We start from the raw sequence: 22,646 nt of genomic DNA, 5'->3' as shown, positions 1-22,646 counted from the left end.
CTGTGACCAAAGCTGTAGGTATAGGCATAGGCACAGAACTTGGTGTGCAATAGATGCTCAAAAAAGCTTATTTAACTGAATTGAAAATTAACATTCTCTAGGTCTAACCTCTTTTTTTCTTTTTTAAATTTTGGAAAACCTCAAGCAAATACTAAGAGAGAATAGAGCTCCTTAATGTGCTCATTCATCACTCTATGTTAATAATTTATCAACTCATGGTCCATTTTAATTCACTCCCCCTTACCTCTACTAGATTATTTTGCTGCAAATATGTTATGTCATTTCATCTGTATTTCAGTATGTCCTTTAGAACTAAAGACTTTAAAAACCGTAATCATACCACCATTGTGTCTAAAATATTAATATTAATTTCTTAATTTCATATCAAGTCAGCGTTCACATTTCCCTGATTTTTTTCAGTGTTTGTAAGAATCAGGATCCAAATAAGCTTATGTGATTGCAATCAGTTGATGTCTCAAGTTTCCCTTTTCTGCTTTTTAAAATTGAAAACCAATTTTCTTTCTTTTTTTTCTGACCACCTGATGCCTGTTGAGAAAACTAGTTTTTATTGAGGTATAGTTAACATACAATAAAATGCACAGAGCATGGGGAAGTGTACAGTTGGATGAGCTTTAATAGTTGCATAATAGCTTGTGTAACTACCACCCAGCTCAAGATATAGACTATTTCCATCATCCAGTCTCAGAAATTTTCCTTGCATGTCTTTCTAACAAATCTCCTGTGGACCCAAGAAACCATTTTCTGACTTATGCTACCATAAACTAGTTTTCTCTGTTGTTAGATTTTATATAAGTGGAATCATATAGAGCGTTTTTGTGTCTGTTTTCTTTCGCTCAGCAAAATGTTTTGAGATTCATTCATGCTGCTACATACATCAGTAGTTCATTCCTTTTTTTTTTGCTGGTAGTACTTCATTTTATACCTCTACCAACATTTTCTTATCCATTCTCTTGTTATAGACTTGGGTTGTTTCCAGTTTTAGGCTATAGTGAAGTAAGTGTGCCAAGAACATTCTTCTAAATGTTTTGTGCATTTTGTTTTTCTTTTTGACACCTGTTTTCACTTCCATTGGAAATGAAATATGTAGATGTAGTATAAAATTAAACATATAATTCGATTTGGACCCAGCTGAGGATAAAAATATGTGCAAATTTATGAGAAACTGCCAAACAATTTTTCCAAGTGGCTGTATCGTTTTACATGTCCACTACACAATATGTGGGAATTCTAGTCATTCCACATCCTTGCCAACAATTGATATTATTCTTTTTTATTTCAGTCATTCTAGTGGGTATTATCTATTATTTTATTGTTGTTTCAATTTTCACTTTCTATATGACTATTATGGCTTAGCTTATTATTAGACTATTATGGCTTAGCTTATTGGCTTCTGAAATAATAAAGTGAATAAAGACAAATAACCTAATAAAAAGTGAGCCAAAGATTTGAACACTTCACAAAAGCAGATATTCTTCCAATACATTACATGATATATCTATTCATTTACCTAGGCCTTTAACAATTTCTCTCGGTGCTCACTTTGGCAGCATGTATACTAAAACTGGAACAATACAGAGAATATTAGCATGGCCCTTGCACAAAAATGATATGCAAATTTGTGAAGCATTCCATATTTTTAAAAAAGGAAGAAAAGAAATAACAAAATAAAATAAAATGTCTCAGTAATGTTTTATAGCTTTGGATGTTGAGGTCTTTTACTATTTCTTAGATTTATTCCTAGATAATTGATGTTTTCTATGCTATTGCAAATGGCATTGTTTTATAATATTTTTCAATCATTCATTGCAAGTATATAAAAATACAACTCACTTTTCTATGTTGATATTCCATCCTGAGAACTTGCTGAATTTACTTTTTAAATCAAGCAGATTTTTGGTGATCCCTTAGGATTTTCATGTTGTTTGTGAATAGTGATAATTTTACTTCTTTTCTAATCCTTATAGTTCTTAGTTCTCTTTCCTGCCTTATTGCAATGTTAATGTGGAAAGTTACATTGACTGAATTTTGAATATTAAACCAATTTTTGCATTCTTGGGATAAACCTGCTTGCTCATAATATATTATCCTTTTTATATATTACCGAATTCGATTTGCTAACATTTTGATAAGGCTTCATAAATGAATTGAGAAGTGTTCCCTCCTCCATTTTCTGAAATAGTTTACATAAAATTGTCTATTTATTTCTTTCATGCTTGGTAGAATTCACCCTGAAGGCATCTGGGCCTACTCTTTGTTTTTGTAGAAAGATTTTGGTTTATGGATTCAGTTTATTTCATAAATATAGTTATTCATATTTTAAAAGTCTTGTTGGGTCAGTTTTGGTAAATTGTATTTTTTAGGGAATGCTTCCATTTGGTCTAACTTATCAAATTCATTAGCATAAAGCTGCTTATAATACCCTCTTGTTATGCTTTTAATGTTTATAGTATCTATAGTGACAACCCTTCTAATTATTCCTAATATTGATAAGTTTTCTGTCTTCTTATCTTGATATATCTTTCTAGTATTCTATTGATGTTTTAAATCTCTTCTAAGGATCAATGTTTTGGCTTGTTGATTTTCTTTGTTTTCTATTTCATTAATTTGTGCTATTTATTGTTTCTTTTCTTCTAATCACTTTGGGTTTTCTAGCTTCTTAAGGTAGGAGCTTAGGTCATTGATTTTAAATATTTCTCATTTCATAATGCAAAATTTGAAGTTATTAATTTTTTTGAACCACTGCTTTATCTGCAGCCCTTATATTTTGATACCTTGTGTTTTTATTTAGTTCTCAAAATATTTTCTAACTTCTCCTGTGATTTCTTTTGGCCATGGGTTATTTAGAAGTGTATTGCTTAATTTTCAATATTTGAGGATTTTTCTATCATGTCTTTTTGTTATTTATTCCTAAATTAATACTGCTTTGGTCAGAGAACTAATATGATTTTAATCATTTGGAATGTATGGATTTGTTTTATGGCCCAGGATCAGGTCTATCTTGAACATTCCATGTGCTCTCAAAAAGAATGTATACTGTGTGCTTGTTGGATGTGATGTTTTATTTAAGGTCAAAGGTTTAGTTGGCTAATAGTGTTATCACATCTTCGATATCTTTATGGAATTTTTTTTACTTGTTCTATCAATTGCTGAGAGAAGAATGCTAAAATCTCCAAATATAGTTATCGATTTTTCTATTGCTCCTATTTCTCTGTCAATTTTTACGGAATGTATTTTGAGGCTCTTTTAAAGTCTCTTTTTAAATTTACAATCTCCCTTCTATTTCTTTTCATTTAAATTGCAACTTATTTGCTGAAGAAACTGGGTTATTTGTTCTGTCCAGTTTTCCAGGTTCTAGGTTTAACAATTACATCTGTATGGGGTCATTTAATGTTCACCATTCCTCTGCATTTCTTGTAAACTGGTAGTAGTTTACTAGCAGTAGTTAGATCTAGACTCTTTTTCAGACTCCACTTCAACTTTTTGGAAATCATATTTCATAGGAAGTATCTATAAGTTTATTTCCTTCAGGAGTCCCAGAATGTCGTTTGAAAAATTATCAGCAGCTATTGATGATCATTCTAGATTCATTATTTCATTAGGGCTTATAAAATGGAGTATTCTAGTTCTGTGAATTCTTCTTCATTAGTTAGATGGAATACTGCTGTAAAGAGAAACTTCATCTTATCAACTATTTGCTTTCTCTGAAAAATAGTTTGTATAGGAAAGGGAGGATAAATGTCAGTTTTTTCCCCTTATGAATTTTAAAAATAATAAATTGGTTTCCTACTATCCCCCAAGGGTGACTGAGATTTTAAAAAAATTCTTATGAACTCATGGATTTAAAGGTTTGCTGTTATTTCATAGCATTATCATTAGTATTATTATTGATGTTCAAATTGTCCCATTTTTATCCAGCCAGAGCCCCCTTAAGTTCCTCCTGATTTTAACCTTGGCTGCATATTGGACTCACTTGGGGGGACTTTCAAAAATACCAATACCTCGGTCCCCATCACCAGGACTCTGAGTTAATTAGCCTGTTGAGTGGCCCAGTTATCAGGATTTTCTAAGTTTCCTCTGTTGATTTTAATGTGCAGTCACAATTGAGAGCCACGCCACAGATGTAATAGTTTTAGAATAGCAACTCTAAGCCATAATGAATAATATAATGGCCTAACACGGTTAAAAATATTATTCTTTGTTGTTCTTTTTTCTTAGGTGTATCTCAGTAGGAATGTATGTTAAATTATTGTGTTAAATATTTTGTGACGTATTTCCTCTGTGTGGTAATGTCACAAACTTGATGTACAGTTAGGTTCCATTTATTTCATTTTGTAATTGATTTTGAGGAGTTTTTTTTCTAATTTAACTTTATAATTATGTGGAATATTTATGTGTTCCAAAGTGAAATCTATACATCAAAATATGTTTAAAGTAGCCTGACTTGTATCTCTGTCTTCTCTACCCTGTTTTCTCCTTCTCCTAGAAGTAATTTTTTGGCTTTGATTTATCCTTTAATTTTAGTATATGTACTGCTGAAACAAGCACAATTCTTTTCTTTTAAAAAAATGAAATAAATTCCCCACTTCTTAGATAAATAGGAGCAAATTATAAAGACTTTTCTCCATCCAGATCCCGTTTTGGTAGCACATATCTTAGTAACACCTTCTTCAAGGACTGGCAAAATCGTGTGTTTACATGGACACACAGAAGAGAACAGCACACAGTGGGGCCTATTGGAGGGTGGAAGGTGGGAGGAGGGAGAGGATCAGGAAAAACAACAAATGGGTTAATGGGTCCTAGGCTTGATACCTGGGTGATGAAATAATCTGTATAAGGAACCCCCATGACACAAGTTCACCTATGTAACAAACCTCCACATGTACATCTGAACTTAAAAGTGTTTTTCAAAGCATTACCGGCTGGGCGTGGTGGCTCACGCTTGTAATCCCAGCACTTTGGGAGGCTGAGGCAGGTGGATCATGAAGTCAGGAGATTGAGACCATCCTGTCCAACATGGCGAAACCTGTCTCTATTAAAAATACAAAAAATTAGCTGGACATGGTGGTGCGTGCCTGTAGTCCCAGCTACTCAGGAGGCTGAGGCAGGTGAATTGCTTGAACCCAGGAGGTGGAGATTGCAGTGAGCTGAGATCACACCACTGCACTCCAGCCTGGTAACAAAGCAAGACTTCATCAAAAAAAAAAAAAAAAAAAAAAAAAAAAAAAGCATTACCATTACCTTTCTTAAATTTCTGAAATCAGATCTGCAATCTGCAATGTTATAAAGATTACATTTGAATCCTTTCATGTTGTCTTCATTTGAATCTACACATCATAGCAATTTGATATTGTCATTATATTGTCAGTATGATACATTATCCTCAAATTCAAGTATTTGCAACATTACATAAAAATAGAGTGTTTATCTGAACCGTGTCTAATCGGGAGAGAGATAAGAAATACCCGTCACAGTATCAAGGAGTTTCTTAGCTTAATTACAATATAAATGCCTTTCCACGTATTGAATTAAGCCAGTGTCGGATCTGTGTGTCTGAGAGTAGAAAATTATCAAATAGAATTTTAAACTCCATTTGTTTTTGAGACATTTATGAGATTTGGACCTAGTTTTAGCTTTAGGTAAGTGGGTATAGAGGAAGGTGCCTGATAAACGATACAGCTTCCTTCTCTGATGATTTTTGAGGAGTATTTTTATTGTGCATATTTCACAATTATATATGCATTCTCTTTTTTTCCACAGTCACAGGATTTGATCTGTGGGGCGCGGTAGTGGCAACGGGGGTGGTCTGCACATTCTACTGCACACTGGTATGTCCAGGACATATTTCCCTTTTCACTCTACCCTCTTGCTTTGCAAAACTGAAAATTCCACTTGTTGTATACTGCAATCCGGTTTGTTCATACCTACTCTCCTATTCCCGACCTCCGACGGTGTAACTTTTTTTGTGTCAGAAATAATCTGTAGTATAATTTGATCCTTCTTAGAAAATGGAGCATAACTGAGATTTTTTCTTTTATCTGATCCATTGCAATGGTTACTAATCTTGTCTCCTGATTCATCTGTACTGTTGCCAAGTTATTATATTTGTGCTCATACTATTCCTCAGCTTAAAAACCTATCCTAGGTCATAGGTGCAGTGGCTCCCACCTGTAATACCAGCAATTTGGGAGGCCGAGGTGGAAGGATCGCTTGAGCCCAGGAATTTGAGACCAGCCTGGGCAACATAGTGAGACTCTGTCTCTACAAAAAAAACAAAAAAATTTTTAAGAATTAGGCAGGCATGGTGGCATACACCTGTAGTCCCAGCTACTTGGGAGGCTGAGGTGGGAGGGTCGCCTCAGCCCAGGAGTTCGAGGCTGCAGTGAGCCGTGATTGCACCACTGCACTCCATCTTGGGTGGCAAAGAAAACCCTGTCTCAAAACAAAAACAAATCTGTGATAACTTCCCCTTGCTTATAGGTAGGGGTGACAAAATATGCAAAATCAGTATGGCATGGCACTGATATTATTATGTGTGCTGGTCCTCAGCAGTGACAAAATCTTATGGAATCCTTGATACTCTATGTCTTAAACCTTTAGGTGCTGGATCTTGTAGAAGATGGGGCCCCTTAAACCTCAGGTGCTGGTTCAGCTCAGGTCATAGAGAAACTTGGGAAATTTCTGGTGGTGGAGAGTACAGATCATTTATAGTATATAACAGTGGATATGACCATCTGAGTGCAAACCAATTAAATATCAGCTCTGCCTGTAGAATAAAATTCATATTATTTACTAGTAATTTGACTCGGATTTTTCTTCCCAACAATCTCCCGACACCACTCCACTTCATTCTGTGGAATGTGTCTGGCCACATTCAGCATGCCATCTAGTTTCACTCCTTTATGCTTTTGCCCATGCTGTTTTCTCTGCTGGGCGGACGCTATATCTTTGCCTCTGCTTATGTTTGAAGGCTTCATTTAAATATATCCTTCTGTATGAAGATTCTCTCAACCTGACTGTTTCCCTTGAGTGCACTTCTTGGCCAACTTCATGTTTTTATCATTTTTGTCCAGCATAGTGTATAAGTGTGTAGATGCTTAATAATGTCTGATAGAAGCGTTAATCCTAATATACTTTCCCCTCAAAGGGTGGTCTTAAAGCAGTTGTCTGGACAGATGTTTTTCAAGTTGGGATCATGGTGGCTGGATTTGCATCTGTGATTATACAGGCTGTGGTGATGCAAGGTGGAATCAGCACTATTTTAAATGATGCCTATGATGGTGGAAGATTAAATTTCTGGAAGTAAGTGTCTACTACTTGGGTAACTGAACACATCTTTTGTATTCTAAAAATAATCTCTTTATTGAAATAGTAGATTTACATTAAAAAACAAACCAACAAATTGCTAAGGATGTGGTAGAGCAAATTGAAGCAGAGAAGTAAATATGTACGAAGCCTCCCTCTGTTCTTTAAGGGATTAAACCAGTCAGATGGTACTTAGCTACATGGTGCTTAGAGCGATGTTTCCTCCTGAGAAGGGACTTAAAGCAAAAAAAGTATTTTCTTCCAGGTATTAAAGTCCAGAATAGGTTGAAAAGTGGGACAGGGTGATAAGGAAAGAGACAGTGGAAAGTTAAGAAAAGGCAGCTTCTGGCCGGGCACAGTGGCTCACACCTGTAATCCCAGCACTTTGGGAGGCCAAGGTGGGTGGATCACCTGAGGCCAGGAGTTCGAGACCGGCCTGGCCGACATGGCGAAACCCCATCTCTACTAAAAATACAAAAAATTAGCCAGATGTGGTGGCAGGCACCTGTAATGCCAGTTGCTTGGGAAGCTGAGGCAGGATAATTGCTTGAACCGAGGAGGCAGAGGTTGCAGTGAGCCGAGATCACGCCACTGCACTCCAACCTGTGCAACTGAGTGAGACTCTGTCTCAAAAAAAAAAAAAAAAAAAAAAAAAAGGGAAAAGGTAGTCCTCTTAAGAGACAAACACTAGCATATTGGATTAGCACCTGCCATTAAAAAAAAAAAGAGAGAGACAGAGACAGACACTGAAAGACAGTGATTTCATTTTGACAATTTTTTGTTTTAAGCAACTTTGAGAGTTTCTCTTTTGACATTGCCCTGGCAATCTATAGTATGTTAACATAGTAGCTTATGATTATGTATTATAATTATATGTATGTATTATATAATGAACATTATCTAATATTAAGTATTATTTCTAGAGAATTGATTAGGAAAGTTATGGTCGATGCTTCAAATGACAGTACAGCAGATGATGTAACATGTTTTAAAGAGCTATTCAGTTTTCCTAAAGAAAGAACAGTGAAGAGACTAGATATTTCATCCAAAGTATATCACACAATTCAAAAGAATATTGAAAACACTTTCCGTTTTGGATCAATAGTGTTGTCCTTTTGCAATATGGAAAGGGACCCATGTTGTCTTGAACTAGCCTATCTTCTCTTTGAGATAGCAGCCCCGCTTTGAAATAGGCAGTTTGAAGAAAGAAAACCCATTTTGCACTCGGTGGCTCTTTTCTGGTCTTCTGAAAATAAGCACCAAAGTTTGAGAAAAAGCTTTTTCAGAAATTGGACAGGGTCAATGTGTTAATTTGCAAGAATAAATTTTAGTGAATCAACTTCAACTATTTTCAATATTTCTTTCCTTCTTTTAGCTCAAGATTCAGATTCTAAGGAAAAGAGCCTCTAGTTGCCTAGCCTGGACCACGGTTCCACCCCTTGGCCAGGGCAGAACTAGATATTTTGACTGATCGTCAATTGAGACTATTTAATGGAGAAATGGTAGTTTCCCCAAAGCAAACGTGGGTTGCTTTTACCAGAACAGGGAGAGGGGAAGTCCAGGAAGTGGAAACAACCAATGACTACTCTTGATTACTCCCAAATCTCTTCCTGGTAGGCCAGACTAAGGAGAGAGGGTATGGAACCAATCCTTTTTCTGCAAGATAGCTGTCACTTTATGAGAAGGATGCATATATTGGAGCACAGAAGTGATAGCTTATATACATTAGTAAGAGGTTTTTAAAAAAAATTAGACATTTTTATGACCTTAGCTTTGAAAGTCATTAAGTAACAATAAAAAGCCTTATTTGTGTTTCATACTTTTCAAGAGTATCCCTTGTTATTCTGATATGTTTGGAGAATATGGTAGACAAAATATTGCTCAAGTTAAGATAAATGAAGAGAAGAAGGATATTGTATTGGTATTTTCTGTGTTGTCTACCATTGGCCTATGTGTTCTGTATGGCCTAAACCACTAAACTGAGTGTTTTAAATCTTGTCATACTTCCCTCAGATAGCTTACTGACATCTTTTGGCTCTTCAGTTAGCTAATATAGTGGCTTCTCTCTCTTGGGGAGAAAGGGTCAACACTCTTGAAACTCTTACACTTTGATATGAAATGTTAGACATGAAATAGAGGCTCTCAGATTTCCATAAGAATGCCAGAATGAATACGCATACAATTAGAGCACTTTACTCAATGATCTCAAATATAAGATTTGAAATGAACTTGCAAAATTTCATAATTTTAAGGAAGTCTCCATGAAAGCTAACTTTGCAGAAAGTTTTCTAGTTCATATTGTGTATCAGAGATGAACAAAATCATTCCTTCCAATAAAAAAGATTAAAAGATCTTTCAAATATGGAAGTTGAGCTTTCTCTGTGACAGTGTTTTGGACTTAATGTATGTGTTGTCATAAAGTGGCTTTAAACTATTAGTATTTAGCTTGTACACACAGCATTTTAATAAAGCATGATTACAATGACATTCAGTTTTTAGAAAATGCAAAACTTTAAACTGCATTAATTGACTGATTTGTTGAACTTGAATATAGATTAGAGCTATGATTACATGTGCTGGTTGAGGAATTCTATACACAAAATGTGTTAATTTCATGTTCATTTTAGTGCCATCTCTACTGCCATGGTGCACTTAGGAATGTTTTTCTCTTTCTCTTTCTCTATGTTTCATGTTCTTCTCTGATTATATCATGTCAGATTTGTTTAAACGACAGTTTCCTTACATCACAGGAGAACAATTTATATAAATGCTCAGAATGATTACAGCATTCATTTCCCCCTAGTCTCTCCTAGTATTTCCACATATCTGAAAATAATATTTTTTATTTCGTTGAACTTAAGTTGGAAATATTTCTACATTTTATATTAATTAATAAATTTGTACATATTTATGTATGCGTTGTGTATATAAATATACATTGCTTGCTTCCAAATATAAGAGGACTTTTTTAGTCTCTGCTAATAGTTCAGATTTGTTTTCTGTTTCTTGTCATTTAGTTTTAATCCTAACCCTTTGCAAAGGCACACCTTCTGGACAATTATTATAGGAGGGACCTTCACATGGACCGGCATCTACGGTGTCAACCAATCCCAGGTGCAGAGATACATTTCTTGTAAAAGCAGATTCCAGGCAAAATTGTAAGTCATACACCATGGTATATGAATCATTAATAACCATCAGTTGTCTTTATGGAAACTCTTCCATAAGTCACGTTTAGCTCCTTTATGTCTTTTGTGTCATGAAATTCCAAGAGATAAATGATATATTTGGTTCCAAAAGGACCAAGAACAAATTGGTACTGTATGTTTTAAATCAGCTATTTGAAAATATTTATAGGAATTATTAATGAAAACAAATCAGCATTTATTGTGCATCTGTTTGCATAAGAACCTATGGGGGATAAATATATATGGCCTTTGTCTGAAGAAAGTTAACCTCAAATTAGGAAAATACATGCAAGTATGTGAAAAAATAAAATAATACTGGAGATATATAACAGTTTCATGAAACAATATAATAATAGAGAAAATGTTCCAGAGTATATATAGTGCTTTATATTTCATTTTCAAACACAGTCATGGATTTATAACCCTGCTCTAATATTTGCTACGTGAGTGATCCTGGGCACATTCTGCAGTCTCTTTGAGCTGCAGTTTCTAAACTTGTAAAAGGAGCATAAGAAATACTATACACCTCATGGGAGGTGTCGTAAAATACTGTGTTTGGCATATGCATGGTAAAGGCCTAGTAAATGTAAATTCCTTTTTCCACTTCAACTGATGTGATGTGAAGGTGGAGGATGGATGAGAGATTCATGTTGAACTGGCAGAATGAATATGAAGAATGATCATAATTTGGGCAGGTGGAGAAGAGTAGGAAGGCAATGTAGGTAGGTGGAGTGATTTGGATGAATGCACAGAGGCAGGAAGGACAGCATGGTCCGGAACTCTCAAGCCCATCTTGGCTTGAGCAAAGAATGTGGAATGGTGGCTGGTTCCTTCTCTGGAGGCCTCACATCACTGCAGCGCTCACCACTCCCTATGCTGATAAATAGGCTGACTCTGCTCACATGCTTTTAGGGGCTTTAAAGCTCTAAGGAGATTGAATGAGAGTCCAGGGTGGATAGGGTGAGGGAAGGAGGGACAATTCTGTTTCTATTTAAAGGAGAAAATGAAAGTATTGTGATGTCATATGTCAGAACTCAATATATTAAGAGTAAATTGGTTTAGAGATTACCTAAATCTTTGAAGAACTCACAGTGAAAAATCTGTGTGAATATGGATATAACAACTGGATATGGGATGCCCTCAAAATGAACTTAGGAATTCTGATATTTTAAGGAATATTGGAGGAATGTAATTTATAGATAGAGTAGTCTATTGTACTTTTAAATCTATACTAGAGCTGATACCCGTCCCAGAGTAATTGTGGACAAGCTCTTCTTCTCTTCCCTTGGGAACATGAAACCCAAAAAGCCCGACTTGATAACTTAAATAACAGCATTAGAGCTTTCTTGATAAAAATCAATTCCCATAAGCATAGTGGATCTCCTGCATGAAGCAGACTCTCGGAACCCAGGGGACTCATTTTCGTCTGACTTCTCACACTTATGCTATGGTAAGAATAAATCCCTGCTAAAAAACCAAGACCTACTGCTATTGATTGACAAAAGACAGTATGAGATGTTGATAAGTGGTCAATCTGAACAGCATCAAAGTGAAATAAAACAATATATTAAACTCATATATAAGAGAGAGGAGGTGTTTGGTCAAGAGAGTATCTGGGCACAATTTTCTGGTGATTTGGAGATGAGCTAGCAATAGCAAAACATACTGCAATGTTAGTCAATTCAAGGGAGAAGGATAAATCTGATAAACACACCTTTGGTTCTTCCGGAAGCAGACTCTGAGGTTGAGGTTAGCATGGAAGAGTTTATCAGAGAATCGCTGTATGTAGAAGGGAAGAAAAGGAAACAAAATTGACGAGAGGGAGACGCTGGACTGTAATGCAGTCTGAACAGAGGCCTCAAAGGGAGCTCTAGAGTTAGGGTGGCTCTTCAGACTAGTCCCATGTTAGGGTGAGGGGACTGGGCCTTTAAACCTCAGAATCCGTTTGTCATTGGATGCAGACTCCCCAGGGGGGGTGGGAAGAAGGAGGCATGACTTCAGGGATGGTACCTCTTTTCCACCTAGGGCAGCTCATCACTGTCCACTACAGCACCAGCGGAAAAAATATGTAGCCCTCTTAGCAAGAAAAATGTTTACTATTCAACTGATTATTAAGACATAGGATTCAATAACATTAACACTAATATCAATAACTAGTATTTAACAGGGGTTTATTATGTGTAAGTACCATGCTATATGATATATACTGTTTCATTTAGTTTTATAACTTTATGACATAGGCATTGCTATCCTACGCTTCAATGAAGAAACTGAAGATCAGAGAGGTTGAATTACTTGCCCAGGGTCACTTATGGTACAGCCAGGATTTATGCTCAGGACTGGCTCCAGTGCTGTGTGTAAACCTTTATTCTCTACTGGAGCACACACAGTATATTACAGTGCTGAACATTGTTTGAGAAGATACCTGTCCAAGGAATAGAGATTTGCATTCCTACTTAATGTGTGGTCTTATAAACAACATTTAAACAAGTTTCATGAGTTACTGTGTAAATGTTAACAATGTTTAGCAGTTTACAATTGCATTACTTTTAAAAGGAAAATGAGTAATAGTTAATGCTCAATTGACTATTAAAATCTTTATTTCATGACAAGAAGACCTGAAGTAGTATAACTAGGTACTTTTATAAAGCTAACAATGCCCCTGGAGGTCCAACCACGAGCATACACTCTTTCATGGGGAAATCCCATCCATTCAAATATTTCCAAATACACCATCAATTGATTGGCAACATAAGCAGAATATTAGGCTAGAATAAAATAAGTAGTGTTTTCGATAATCAAAAGATAATGTGCATTTATTGAGTCTAATCATGAGGGTCTCTTTTGTTCATGTAACAGGTTTCCTAATCTTTGGAACAGAAATTACAGTTGTCTTTTGCTGGTTTGTTTTCACTTCTTTAGGTCTCTCTACATCAATCTTGTGGGACTCTGGGCAATCCTCACGTGCTCAGTGTTTTGTGGGCTCGCCCTATATTCCAGGTACCGTGACTGTGATCCTTGGACAGCCAAGAAAGTGTCTGCACCAGACCAGGTTCAGTACCATGTCTTTCTTACAGGTGTATTAATAATATTCAAAAAGCTTATTAGTTGAGAGGAAAGAGTATCATATTCTTGTAGAGAAACGGAAAGTGGACATGCCATCATCATCTTACATTTCTATAAAACTTTGTTAAGAATTTATTTTAGCAGATATAGCAAGAATGAAGAGTACTGCATCTAAAATTAAAATATGGAAATACCAGGAAAAAATCAAGTAGAGTGTTAAATAGAAATAGCTCAAGGCTGGGAGTAGGAATGTGAACACTGTTGTTGTTGTTTGTTTGTTTTTTAAGCTACACAAACCATTGTACTATAGAACATTTTGTGGTTGTTAGAGCATTCATTTATAAACAATTTATCTTCCAACTTTTTAAATAATGGAGAGATGGGTCTAATAAGTGAATATTTATTGAGTACCAACTATGTGGTGAGATTCTGTGCCAAGAGCTTAACATGCCTCATTTAATTCTCACAACCCTGCAATCCTGATTTTACAGATGAGGAAATGCTTTTCAGAGAGGTTATATAACTTACCCAAGGTCACATTGCTAATAAGTAAGAATAACTATGAGCAGTTATCAAATACCCTCCATGGGCCAGGCAGTACCATAATGCTTCATATAAATTTCAACTTTTAATCTTCACAGTCACCCTCTGATGCAGGTTCTATGATTATCTGCCTTTCAAAGATGACAGAACTCAGGCCTAGAGAAGTTACGTGAATAACTAGCTAGTAACCTGGAGCCAGGATTTAAAACCAAGCAAGCTGCCACGAGAGTCCTAACTTTGAACCTCTGTGCCATTTATTGGCTTTCAAAAAGGGAACTAGAATTCAAACCCAGGATTGCCCAACCCTAAAGCCTGAGTTCTTGCCAAAATTATTTTCTAAGACTCACTTGAGGAACAAGCTCCTAGGGGATTCATTAGAATGAAAGTAGATTGAATTTCTGTTGATGCAAATGCATCTCTTGCTCCCAGAAAAATACAACTTGGTGGGGCTAGAAAATAAAAACACCCTGGAGCTGTTTCTCAACCCTATGGTAACTTATGCCCTCCTTTTGATAAACACACTCTCCTTGTTCTCTCAGAGAAGGTAAGAATCACGTTTACTATGAAGATGGGGGCACTCTTCTGTTACATTCCCTCTAATAAAGAATATTTGGTGACTGTTATCAATCTGTATTGTCTGTAGTTTGTATCATGAAGACAATAAGGACTTAAAAAAAAGTTTTTAATATACTTTGCCTTTACCCTAGGCAAAACAAACAAACAAACAAAACAAAAACAACAACAACAAAAAAACATCCCTATGACTTCCTACCTTTGAGACATCTTATAGAATACATTCAGGGTGTCTTGCCTGCATATGCTTAGAGTCCATGAAGGTTTCTCCCCAACTGATATTTCCAGGACTGTGTTAGTTAACAAGTTAATTCAATTAACATTTCACTGGGGATACCATGCAAATAAGACAGTGGAAGATTGCGTCAAAACCTTATCCTCACCCAGTCGCAGTGGCTCACGCCTGTAATCTTAGCACTTTGGAAGGCCTAGGTGGGCAAATCACTTGAGGTCAGGACTTCGAGACCAGCCTGGCCAACATGGTAAAATCCGTCTCTATTAAAAATACAAAAATTATTCAGGCGTGGTGATGGGCTCCCGTAATCCCAGCTACACAGGAGGCTGAGGCAGGAGAATCGCTTGAATCTGGCAGGTGGAGATTGCTGTGAGCCGAGATCGAGCCACTGCACTCCAACCTGGGTGAGAGAGGGAGACTGCCTTAAAACAAACAAACAAAAAATACAAAAAAAACCCTTAACCTCAAGAGAGCAAGGATATGTTTCTCTACGCTCTGCTGGCATTTGCCCAGAGGAAGCAGGCCAGTTTCTAGATATAGTTTTACTATTTTCCTCTCTATCAATCCTATTTCATTGGTTCTACCTATACTTGAGGGGGCCACTCAGACACGAAATAATTACACTGCAGATTTTTGAGAAAGTTAAAGATAGGATAGAGGATTTTGGACCTTTTTATAACACTGTAGATGGAACCTACTTTTGCTATTTGTGGGACATTGTTTAAAGTTAAACCTTTATGACATCTTGGAAAAATTGGGTCTTGATCTCATATAGGGATAAATGCTATTCCGTTTTTCTGAGAATAAAGAATGAGTAAGCTTTGGAAAAGTGGAGAACGCAGTCCTAAAAGAACTGAAACGATCCTGCTGTTGAAACATTTCCTTTCAACAGTGGAGGAAGTTCTTCCATATCCCATGAACACACTATTGTTAAATGAAATTGAAGAGGCTATGGAAGCTGATAAAATAGGACATGTCATCTACTCTGTACTGTGGGAGAAGTAATCTATAAGGTTTTAATGCAAATGAGAGGACACTCTTCAAGAAAATTGTCCACTTAGGACTCTTTTGATTCGGAAACTGATTTTGTAGAAAAACTGCCATGCAACAGAGTCCTGAAGTCACACACTTGATTATCCTAATTTGATATTTATTTTTTAAAATATAAGTTATCAAAAAGCAAGTTAGTATCAGGGAGTTTTTTAAAAGAAGCAAGTTTAAGGGATTTCCTGAAGTCATTCTCCACCCATCATTATGTCTTGTACTTGATGCACCTAAAATTACATCTTCTGACTTGGGCAGTGACTGAAGTTCACAAAATGGCCTTGAGTCATCAAGTAAAGTTAAGTGGATGCTGCTTACTTAAGCACAGAAGTGTGTCAAATATTTCCTTAAAAGCAACTTATTATTCTCAAGAATAAGAACTACTTTGTTTTGAGCATTTATTATATTCCATATACTATACTATGAGTTTTACATAAATTATCTAAATTAACTTTTACAGCAACTCTATGAGGTTAGTATTATTACAACTATTTTATAGATGAGGAAACTGAGCCTCAGAACTTCAGTTACAAAAGCCGTATCTGTGTGAATCCAAAGCCTCTTTACTTAACTACTGTGCTATTCGTTTCTCTAAGTGTTAGTAGTTAAAGGGTTTACTTTTAGGTATTTGAAAATTTCAGTTGTGTGGAATAGCTCCTTTCAGTTCCTGAAGGAGACAAGATAAATGATAAACTAGGCATTCATTAATTTTATTCAGTAGCGAGAAGTACTTGGAAATAAATTTTGGAATTTTTCAGCTTATGCCTTATTTGGTACTGGACATTCTGCAAGATTATCCAGGACTTCCTGGACTTTTTGTGGCCTGTGCTTACAGTGGGACGTTAAGGTATGAACTATGACTCTAATAACACATGATTTCCCTGTTGGGATATTTCTTTTATTATTAGATACTTTAGCGGGATAATGTGGAGTTCTGGGCACGGACACAGATGGCCTAAAGTAGGCAATCTGTTGCATGTGTCCTCTCTGTGGTCTGACTTATCTCTGTGGACTGGCGTCCTGTCACCAGCCCCACTTTTAACTAGGTCCCTGCTCTCTAATACACCATCATACATCCTATGATGTGATAATCTATGGCCACAATAATGATGATCGGTTGATGGTAGCTTTCACTGATGATCAAAATGGGTGCCACAGTCTTGATTGAAAACTCACATGGGGCTAAAGCATGGTCAACTGGAAAATTAGAATGAAATCTTTCATTTACATATTGAATAATGTATACTGCCCAAAGAATCTTTCATTTTGTGATCTATCATTGCCCTTTCTTCTTGTGTTTGTTCCAGAGAATTGTTATTATCAACATGTACAATGTGTGTTAGTGGGGATTCAGGAAATTAATATTGTTGATCTTTACAGCATATGGTAGGGAGGACTTATGACAGTCCTTTCTATGCACAAAGAAAAATATGTTTTAAAGTTGTTATGTATAGGAATACGGAGTAATCTATGTAGACTCTTTCAGACACTGAGGATTAACTGCAAGTGGAAGCAACACTAACATAGCCTTTCTCTTTTACTGTCAAACCTGTAGATATTGCCTGAATATCATTTTGGGATGATAGCAGTTTCCAGAAAGACAGTGCTGTGATTATTAAAAATAGCATAGTAGAGCCGGGCATGGTGGCTCACGCCTGTAATCCCAGCACTTTGGGAGGCTGAGGCCGGTGGGTCACGAGGTCAGGAGATCGAGACCGTCCTGGCTAACATGGTGAAACCCCGTCTCTACTAAAAATACAAAAAATTAGCTGGGCATGGTGGTGGGTGCCTGTAGTCCCAGCTACTCGGGAGACTGAGGCAGGAGAATGGTGTGAACCCAGGGGGCAGAGCTTGCAGTGAGCCGAGATCACGCCATTGCACTCCAGTCTGGGCAACAGAGTGAGACTCCATCTCAAAAAAAAAAAAAAAAAAGGCATAGTAGAAATCGGGTTACATTTTAGAAGTGACAATTTGTTTCCCCCTTTCTCATTCCCACTTAAAGTATTATTAAAGGTAAAATATTATAAATCAAAAGTTTTATTTTCCCTTACAGCACAGTGTCCTCCAGTATTAACGCCTTAGCGGCAGTAACTGTGGAAGATCTAATCAAACCTTACTTCAGATCGCTCTCAGAAAGGTCTCTGTCTTGGATTTCCCAGGGAATGAGTAAGTTTCTGTTTTCATAATTCCATTTTAGCTCAGAGAGATGATTTTTTGAGACACAAAAAATTCTTTTCCACTGAAGCTACAGAGGAAGAGCCTCTGAGTATGAATGGATATCCACATATGTATGCCTATGACAATGCAGATTTTTAAAAAATGTTTATATCAGTGTTTAATGTTACCATATCTGTAATCAAGATTTGGGAGACACTTCAAACAATTAATTATCAGTGAACCACAAAGGACAATTTCCAGGGGACCGATTTAGCTGTCCTTTTATCCTGTGCCTTCGTCCTATCCTAAATTTGTGTTAAAATTCTTATCCAAACACACAAAAAAATTCAACTATTTTCCTTTTCAACTGTAGTCCACAGTTCTAAGAAATATCCCTAGTTTGTAACCAAGAGCCACACTTTTTCTGTTACCTAAGAAGGCACTGTCAGTTCCAGTTATGTAGTCTTCCCATAAACACTTCCCAAATGTTTACAGAGGATTAGATTAAATTAGATTAATAGATTAGATGAATTGAAGATAAAGAAACAGAGTGTTATGAATTTTGACTCGTCTTAGTTGTCTGTTCTGTCTGCTTATGTACACTGTCCTGGAGATGAACTATAAATTTGTGCAAGAAATTCTTAACTTCTGTTCAATTGTAGAGCCTCATTAGGGGTTAAATACCAGCTTGAATAGAGTGGTTTAAGCATCTTCAGTTCCCAGATGTCTCAAGTGTAATATCCAACTCAAAGAAATCTTGCCAATGTACTGCATTCTTCATTTTGACACCTTGAAATGAACGACTAACAAATTCCTTTTTGAGAAAGAATCTTTAACCTCAACATAGTAACATTAATAGACTGTCAAAGAAATAGTAAATTATACCCTATTAGGAGCCATAATTCTCTGTAAAATTGCCACAACTGTAGCCTGGAATGAGTCCTTAATTTATATCCTTCAGTCTTCCCTAAATTTAAATAGCAATGCATCATTTTATTATGTACCCAATTTTAATCCTGGAACATAATTTCAGAATGATGCAATGCTTCCTAAAGGGTTTTTAGACTGGTTCATTATGGGATTATTGAAGCTGTGTGGTTTAGTAGAATGAATAGATGAATAGATGCTTTCGAAGCCAGACAAACCCTATCTTGCTTTGTTAATTTACTAGCTGTTAACTTTGAGAAAATCCAGTACCCATACAAGCCTCTATTTCTCTATATGGAAAATGGGCACACAGATACTTTGCAGAATTGGGTTTTGAGATAATGCATATAAAATGGGAGGCACTGGCTGGTGCTCATGGAATGATGTTGATGAATGACAAGTCAACTCTGCTAATATAGATGAGATTTTCATTCATTTTAAAGGGTACTATGAAATCGTAATCTTGAAGTATATGCAGTAAGGACATAGAGAAGAATGTGGCAGATGATTTGAATGTGTTTCCAATAACTTTGAGTTCCCAAAATTATAATGGTGACTATTCATAACCTATCAAATGGAGAATCAAACCAAATATATTGAAAATATTATTTATATTAAAATTGAGAGGCATAAAAATCATAGCAATGAGAACTCTTTGAAAAAAATTAATTTAAAATTTTTCATTCGGCTGCATTATTTACTCAATATGTTTAACAAAGGTATGAGCGCTAAAATAAGATAGAAATAACATAAAGAATACATAAATTTTATGATGGACAAATTTCCCATTCTTTTTTTTCTGTATATTGAGTTTTGCATTTGGGAAATTATATCAACTGATTTCAGCTGACTTTTGCTGAATGGAAGTATTAAAACAAAGAGGTTTTTTTGCATGATATTTCCTATAATTTAAAAGGTAATACATGTACCTGGAGAAAATTTGGAAAATACTGAAAGTCAATAGAAAAAAATATTCCACAATCTGACCACCAGTGGTGGCTTGAAAACTTTTATAAAGAAGTTTGGGCTGAGCGTGGTGGCTCACGCCTGTAATCCTAGCACTTTGGGAGGCCAAAGTGGGAGGATCACTTGAGCCCAGGAGTTTGAGGCCAGCCTGGGCAACATAGCGACACCCCGTCTCTATGAAAAAAAATTTTTTAAAGAAGTTTGGGGAAAACAACTTAACATTAGGGCAGATGTGCTACTTATCCAGAAGTTGCCTTTCTTTGCTAGTTTAATAGGAAGGGCTTGAGGATACTGATGGAGATTATGAGGGGGCTAAAAGTCCTCCAACACCCCATAGTGACCATTGCCACTTCCCAAGGGAAATGAATACTTAAAGTCAGAAGAGTCTAATTTCTGTTTATTACTCCCTCTCTCACCTCGTACAGAGCAGAACTGAATAGTATTCTATTTTTGGCAAGCTGAAAACAGAGACCTGAGCCTTTCTTTACGTACAAATGTTTATGGAGGATTAGATTAATAACACAATATAGTTCTTAGTTTTAAATCCCTATAGTTAATTCCAGAAATTCTTTACTTATATAACCTACTGTTGTAACTAATCTTGGGACACAATGTAAGGGCTTTGTCCTCTTGGAACACTGCTGATCCTAGAGGAAAATAGCCATTTCCTTTATTCACTGGCTCTGATGTGTGTGGCCATTCTTCACCACAGTCATATTATCCACTTTGAATCAAAGGTGTGGTGGATTATTCTATTGAGAATTCTAATTCTCTGGGTGTGGATTTTACACTGGCTTTTATGTTGTCCATTTAGGTGTGGTGTATGGAGCCCTGTGTATTGGAATGGCTGCGCTGGCGTCACTTCTGGGAGCTTTGTTGCAGGTGAGAGCTGGCCCCTGGAGGTTTAAGTCATAAATCACTAAATCTTTTTTTAATGTTGATGTGACCATCCTTCCAGACTTCTCTCAATATATATCTACACCTGGACATATCAAGTGGCAGAGATGACTACACTTTTAAATTTTTTTAAATTAAACTTTGTGTTTTGAGATAATTGTGGATTTACGTGCAATTGTGATATAATACAGAGAGATCTCATATACTCTTCACTCAGTTTCCCTCAGTGGTAACATCTTGCAGTGGTAACATCATGATATACAATATCAAACTCATATATTGACATTGATATAGCCAAGATACAAAACATTTCTATCACTACAAGAATCCTTGCTGTTGCCCATTCGTAGCCACACCCACTTCCCTTCTGCCCCCACTCCCTCCTTAATCCCTGGCAACAACTAATCTGTCTTCCATTTCTATAATTTTACCAGGTCAAGAATGCTACATACATGGAATTACATAGAATGTAACCTTTTTCACTTGGCATAATTCCCTAGAGATTCATCCAGGTTGTTGCATATGTCAATAATCTGTCCTGTTTTATTATCAGTTAGTATTTTCTGGTAGGGATGTATCACTGTTTACCTACTCAGCTGATGAAGGACATCTAAATTGTTTCCAGTTTTTGAGTATTACGAACAAATCTGTTACAAACATTACGTAAAGGTTTTTGTGTGAGCATAAGTCTTCATTTCCCTGGGATAACTATCCAGGAGTGCAACTGTCAGGTGATTGCTAAATGTCTACTTTTAAAAGAAACTGCCAAACTATTTTCCAGAGCATGTCATTTTTGTATCACTAACATAGACAAATGGCCCAGTTTAAACCTCATTCTTTCCAGCATTTAGTGGTGTCGTTTTTTTTATATTAGCCATTCCGATAGGCATATAGTGATATCTCACTGTAGTTTTAATTTGCATTTCCCTAATGGCTAATGATGTTGAAAATGTTTTTCAGCGACTTATTTTTCATCTATGTATCTTCTTTCATACATTACCTCATAATGTCTTTTGCTCATGTTCTAATTCAATTGTTTGCTTTTTTTACTGGTGTGATTTGAGTGTTCTTTATGTATTCTGTATACTAGCTCTTGGTCAGAAGTGATTTTCAAATATTTTCTTACACTGAAGTTTGTCTTTTTATCCTCATAACAGCGTCGGTCAAAGTGCATTTTTTTTTAGTTTGGATAAAGTCTAGTTTATCAATTTGTCCTTTCATGGATTGTATTTCTGGTGTAAAGTCTAAGAACTTTACCTAGCCCCAGCTTTTGAAGATTTTCTTCTATGTTTCTTTTCAAAGAGTTTTAGAGTTTTACATTTTATATTGAAGTCTACAATCCCTTTGGAGTTAATTTTTGTATAAAATGTGAGACTTAGGTTGACATTCTTTTTTCCTCTATGGATGTTCAACCAGCACTATTTGCTGAAAAGGCTGTCTTTCTTCCATTGACCTGCCTTTACACCTTCGTAAAAGGTCAATTAGGCATATTCGTGTGGGTCTGTTTCTGAATTCTCTGTTTTCTTTCACTTATTTATGTGTCTGTACTTCTGCCAATACCACACAGCTTTATAATTTAATTATTTTGATTACTGCAGCTTTAAAACAAGTTTCAAGATCAGGTTGATTGATTCACTGTATTCTTATTTTTCAAAATTGTTTTAGCTATTCTAGTTCTTTTGCCTTTCCATATGAAGTCTAGGATAATCTTTTCTGTATCTACAAAA

At 36.0% G+C, this 22,646-nt stretch overlaps 1 protein-coding gene and 1 non-coding gene across 2 annotated transcripts in view; both read left to right on the top strand.

The window, feature by feature from the left end:
- The window catches only part of SLC5A8 (solute carrier family 5 member 8), a 53,469-nt gene that overhangs the window by 9,505 nt on the left and 21,318 nt on the right, over nt 1-22,646 (top strand). Inside the window, exons 4-10 of the mRNA XM_003269910.3 lie at nt 5,779-5,846; nt 7,166-7,320; nt 10,341-10,481; nt 13,434-13,563; nt 16,731-16,819; nt 18,026-18,138; nt 20,837-20,904. Coding sequence (XP_003269958.1) covers nt 5,779-5,846; nt 7,166-7,320; nt 10,341-10,481; nt 13,434-13,563; nt 16,731-16,819; nt 18,026-18,138; nt 20,837-20,904 — 764 coding nt within the window. The remainder of the gene's footprint in view (nt 1-5,778; nt 5,847-7,165; nt 7,321-10,340; nt 10,482-13,433; nt 13,564-16,730; nt 16,820-18,025; nt 18,139-20,836; nt 20,905-22,646) is intronic.
- Nucleotides 1,553-1,659, top strand: LOC115837198. Its single transcript, XR_004032215.1, has one exon. It is a non-coding gene; the product is annotated as a U6 spliceosomal RNA (small nuclear RNA).

This window comes from Nomascus leucogenys, chromosome 10 (genome assembly GCF_006542625.1).
Source record: "Nomascus leucogenys isolate Asia chromosome 10, Asia_NLE_v1, whole genome shotgun sequence".
Lineage (NCBI taxonomy): Eukaryota > Metazoa > Chordata > Mammalia > Primates > Hylobatidae > Nomascus > Nomascus leucogenys.
Note: the sequence above shows the minus strand (reverse complement) of the source record. Positions and strands in the feature narration are given on the sequence as shown.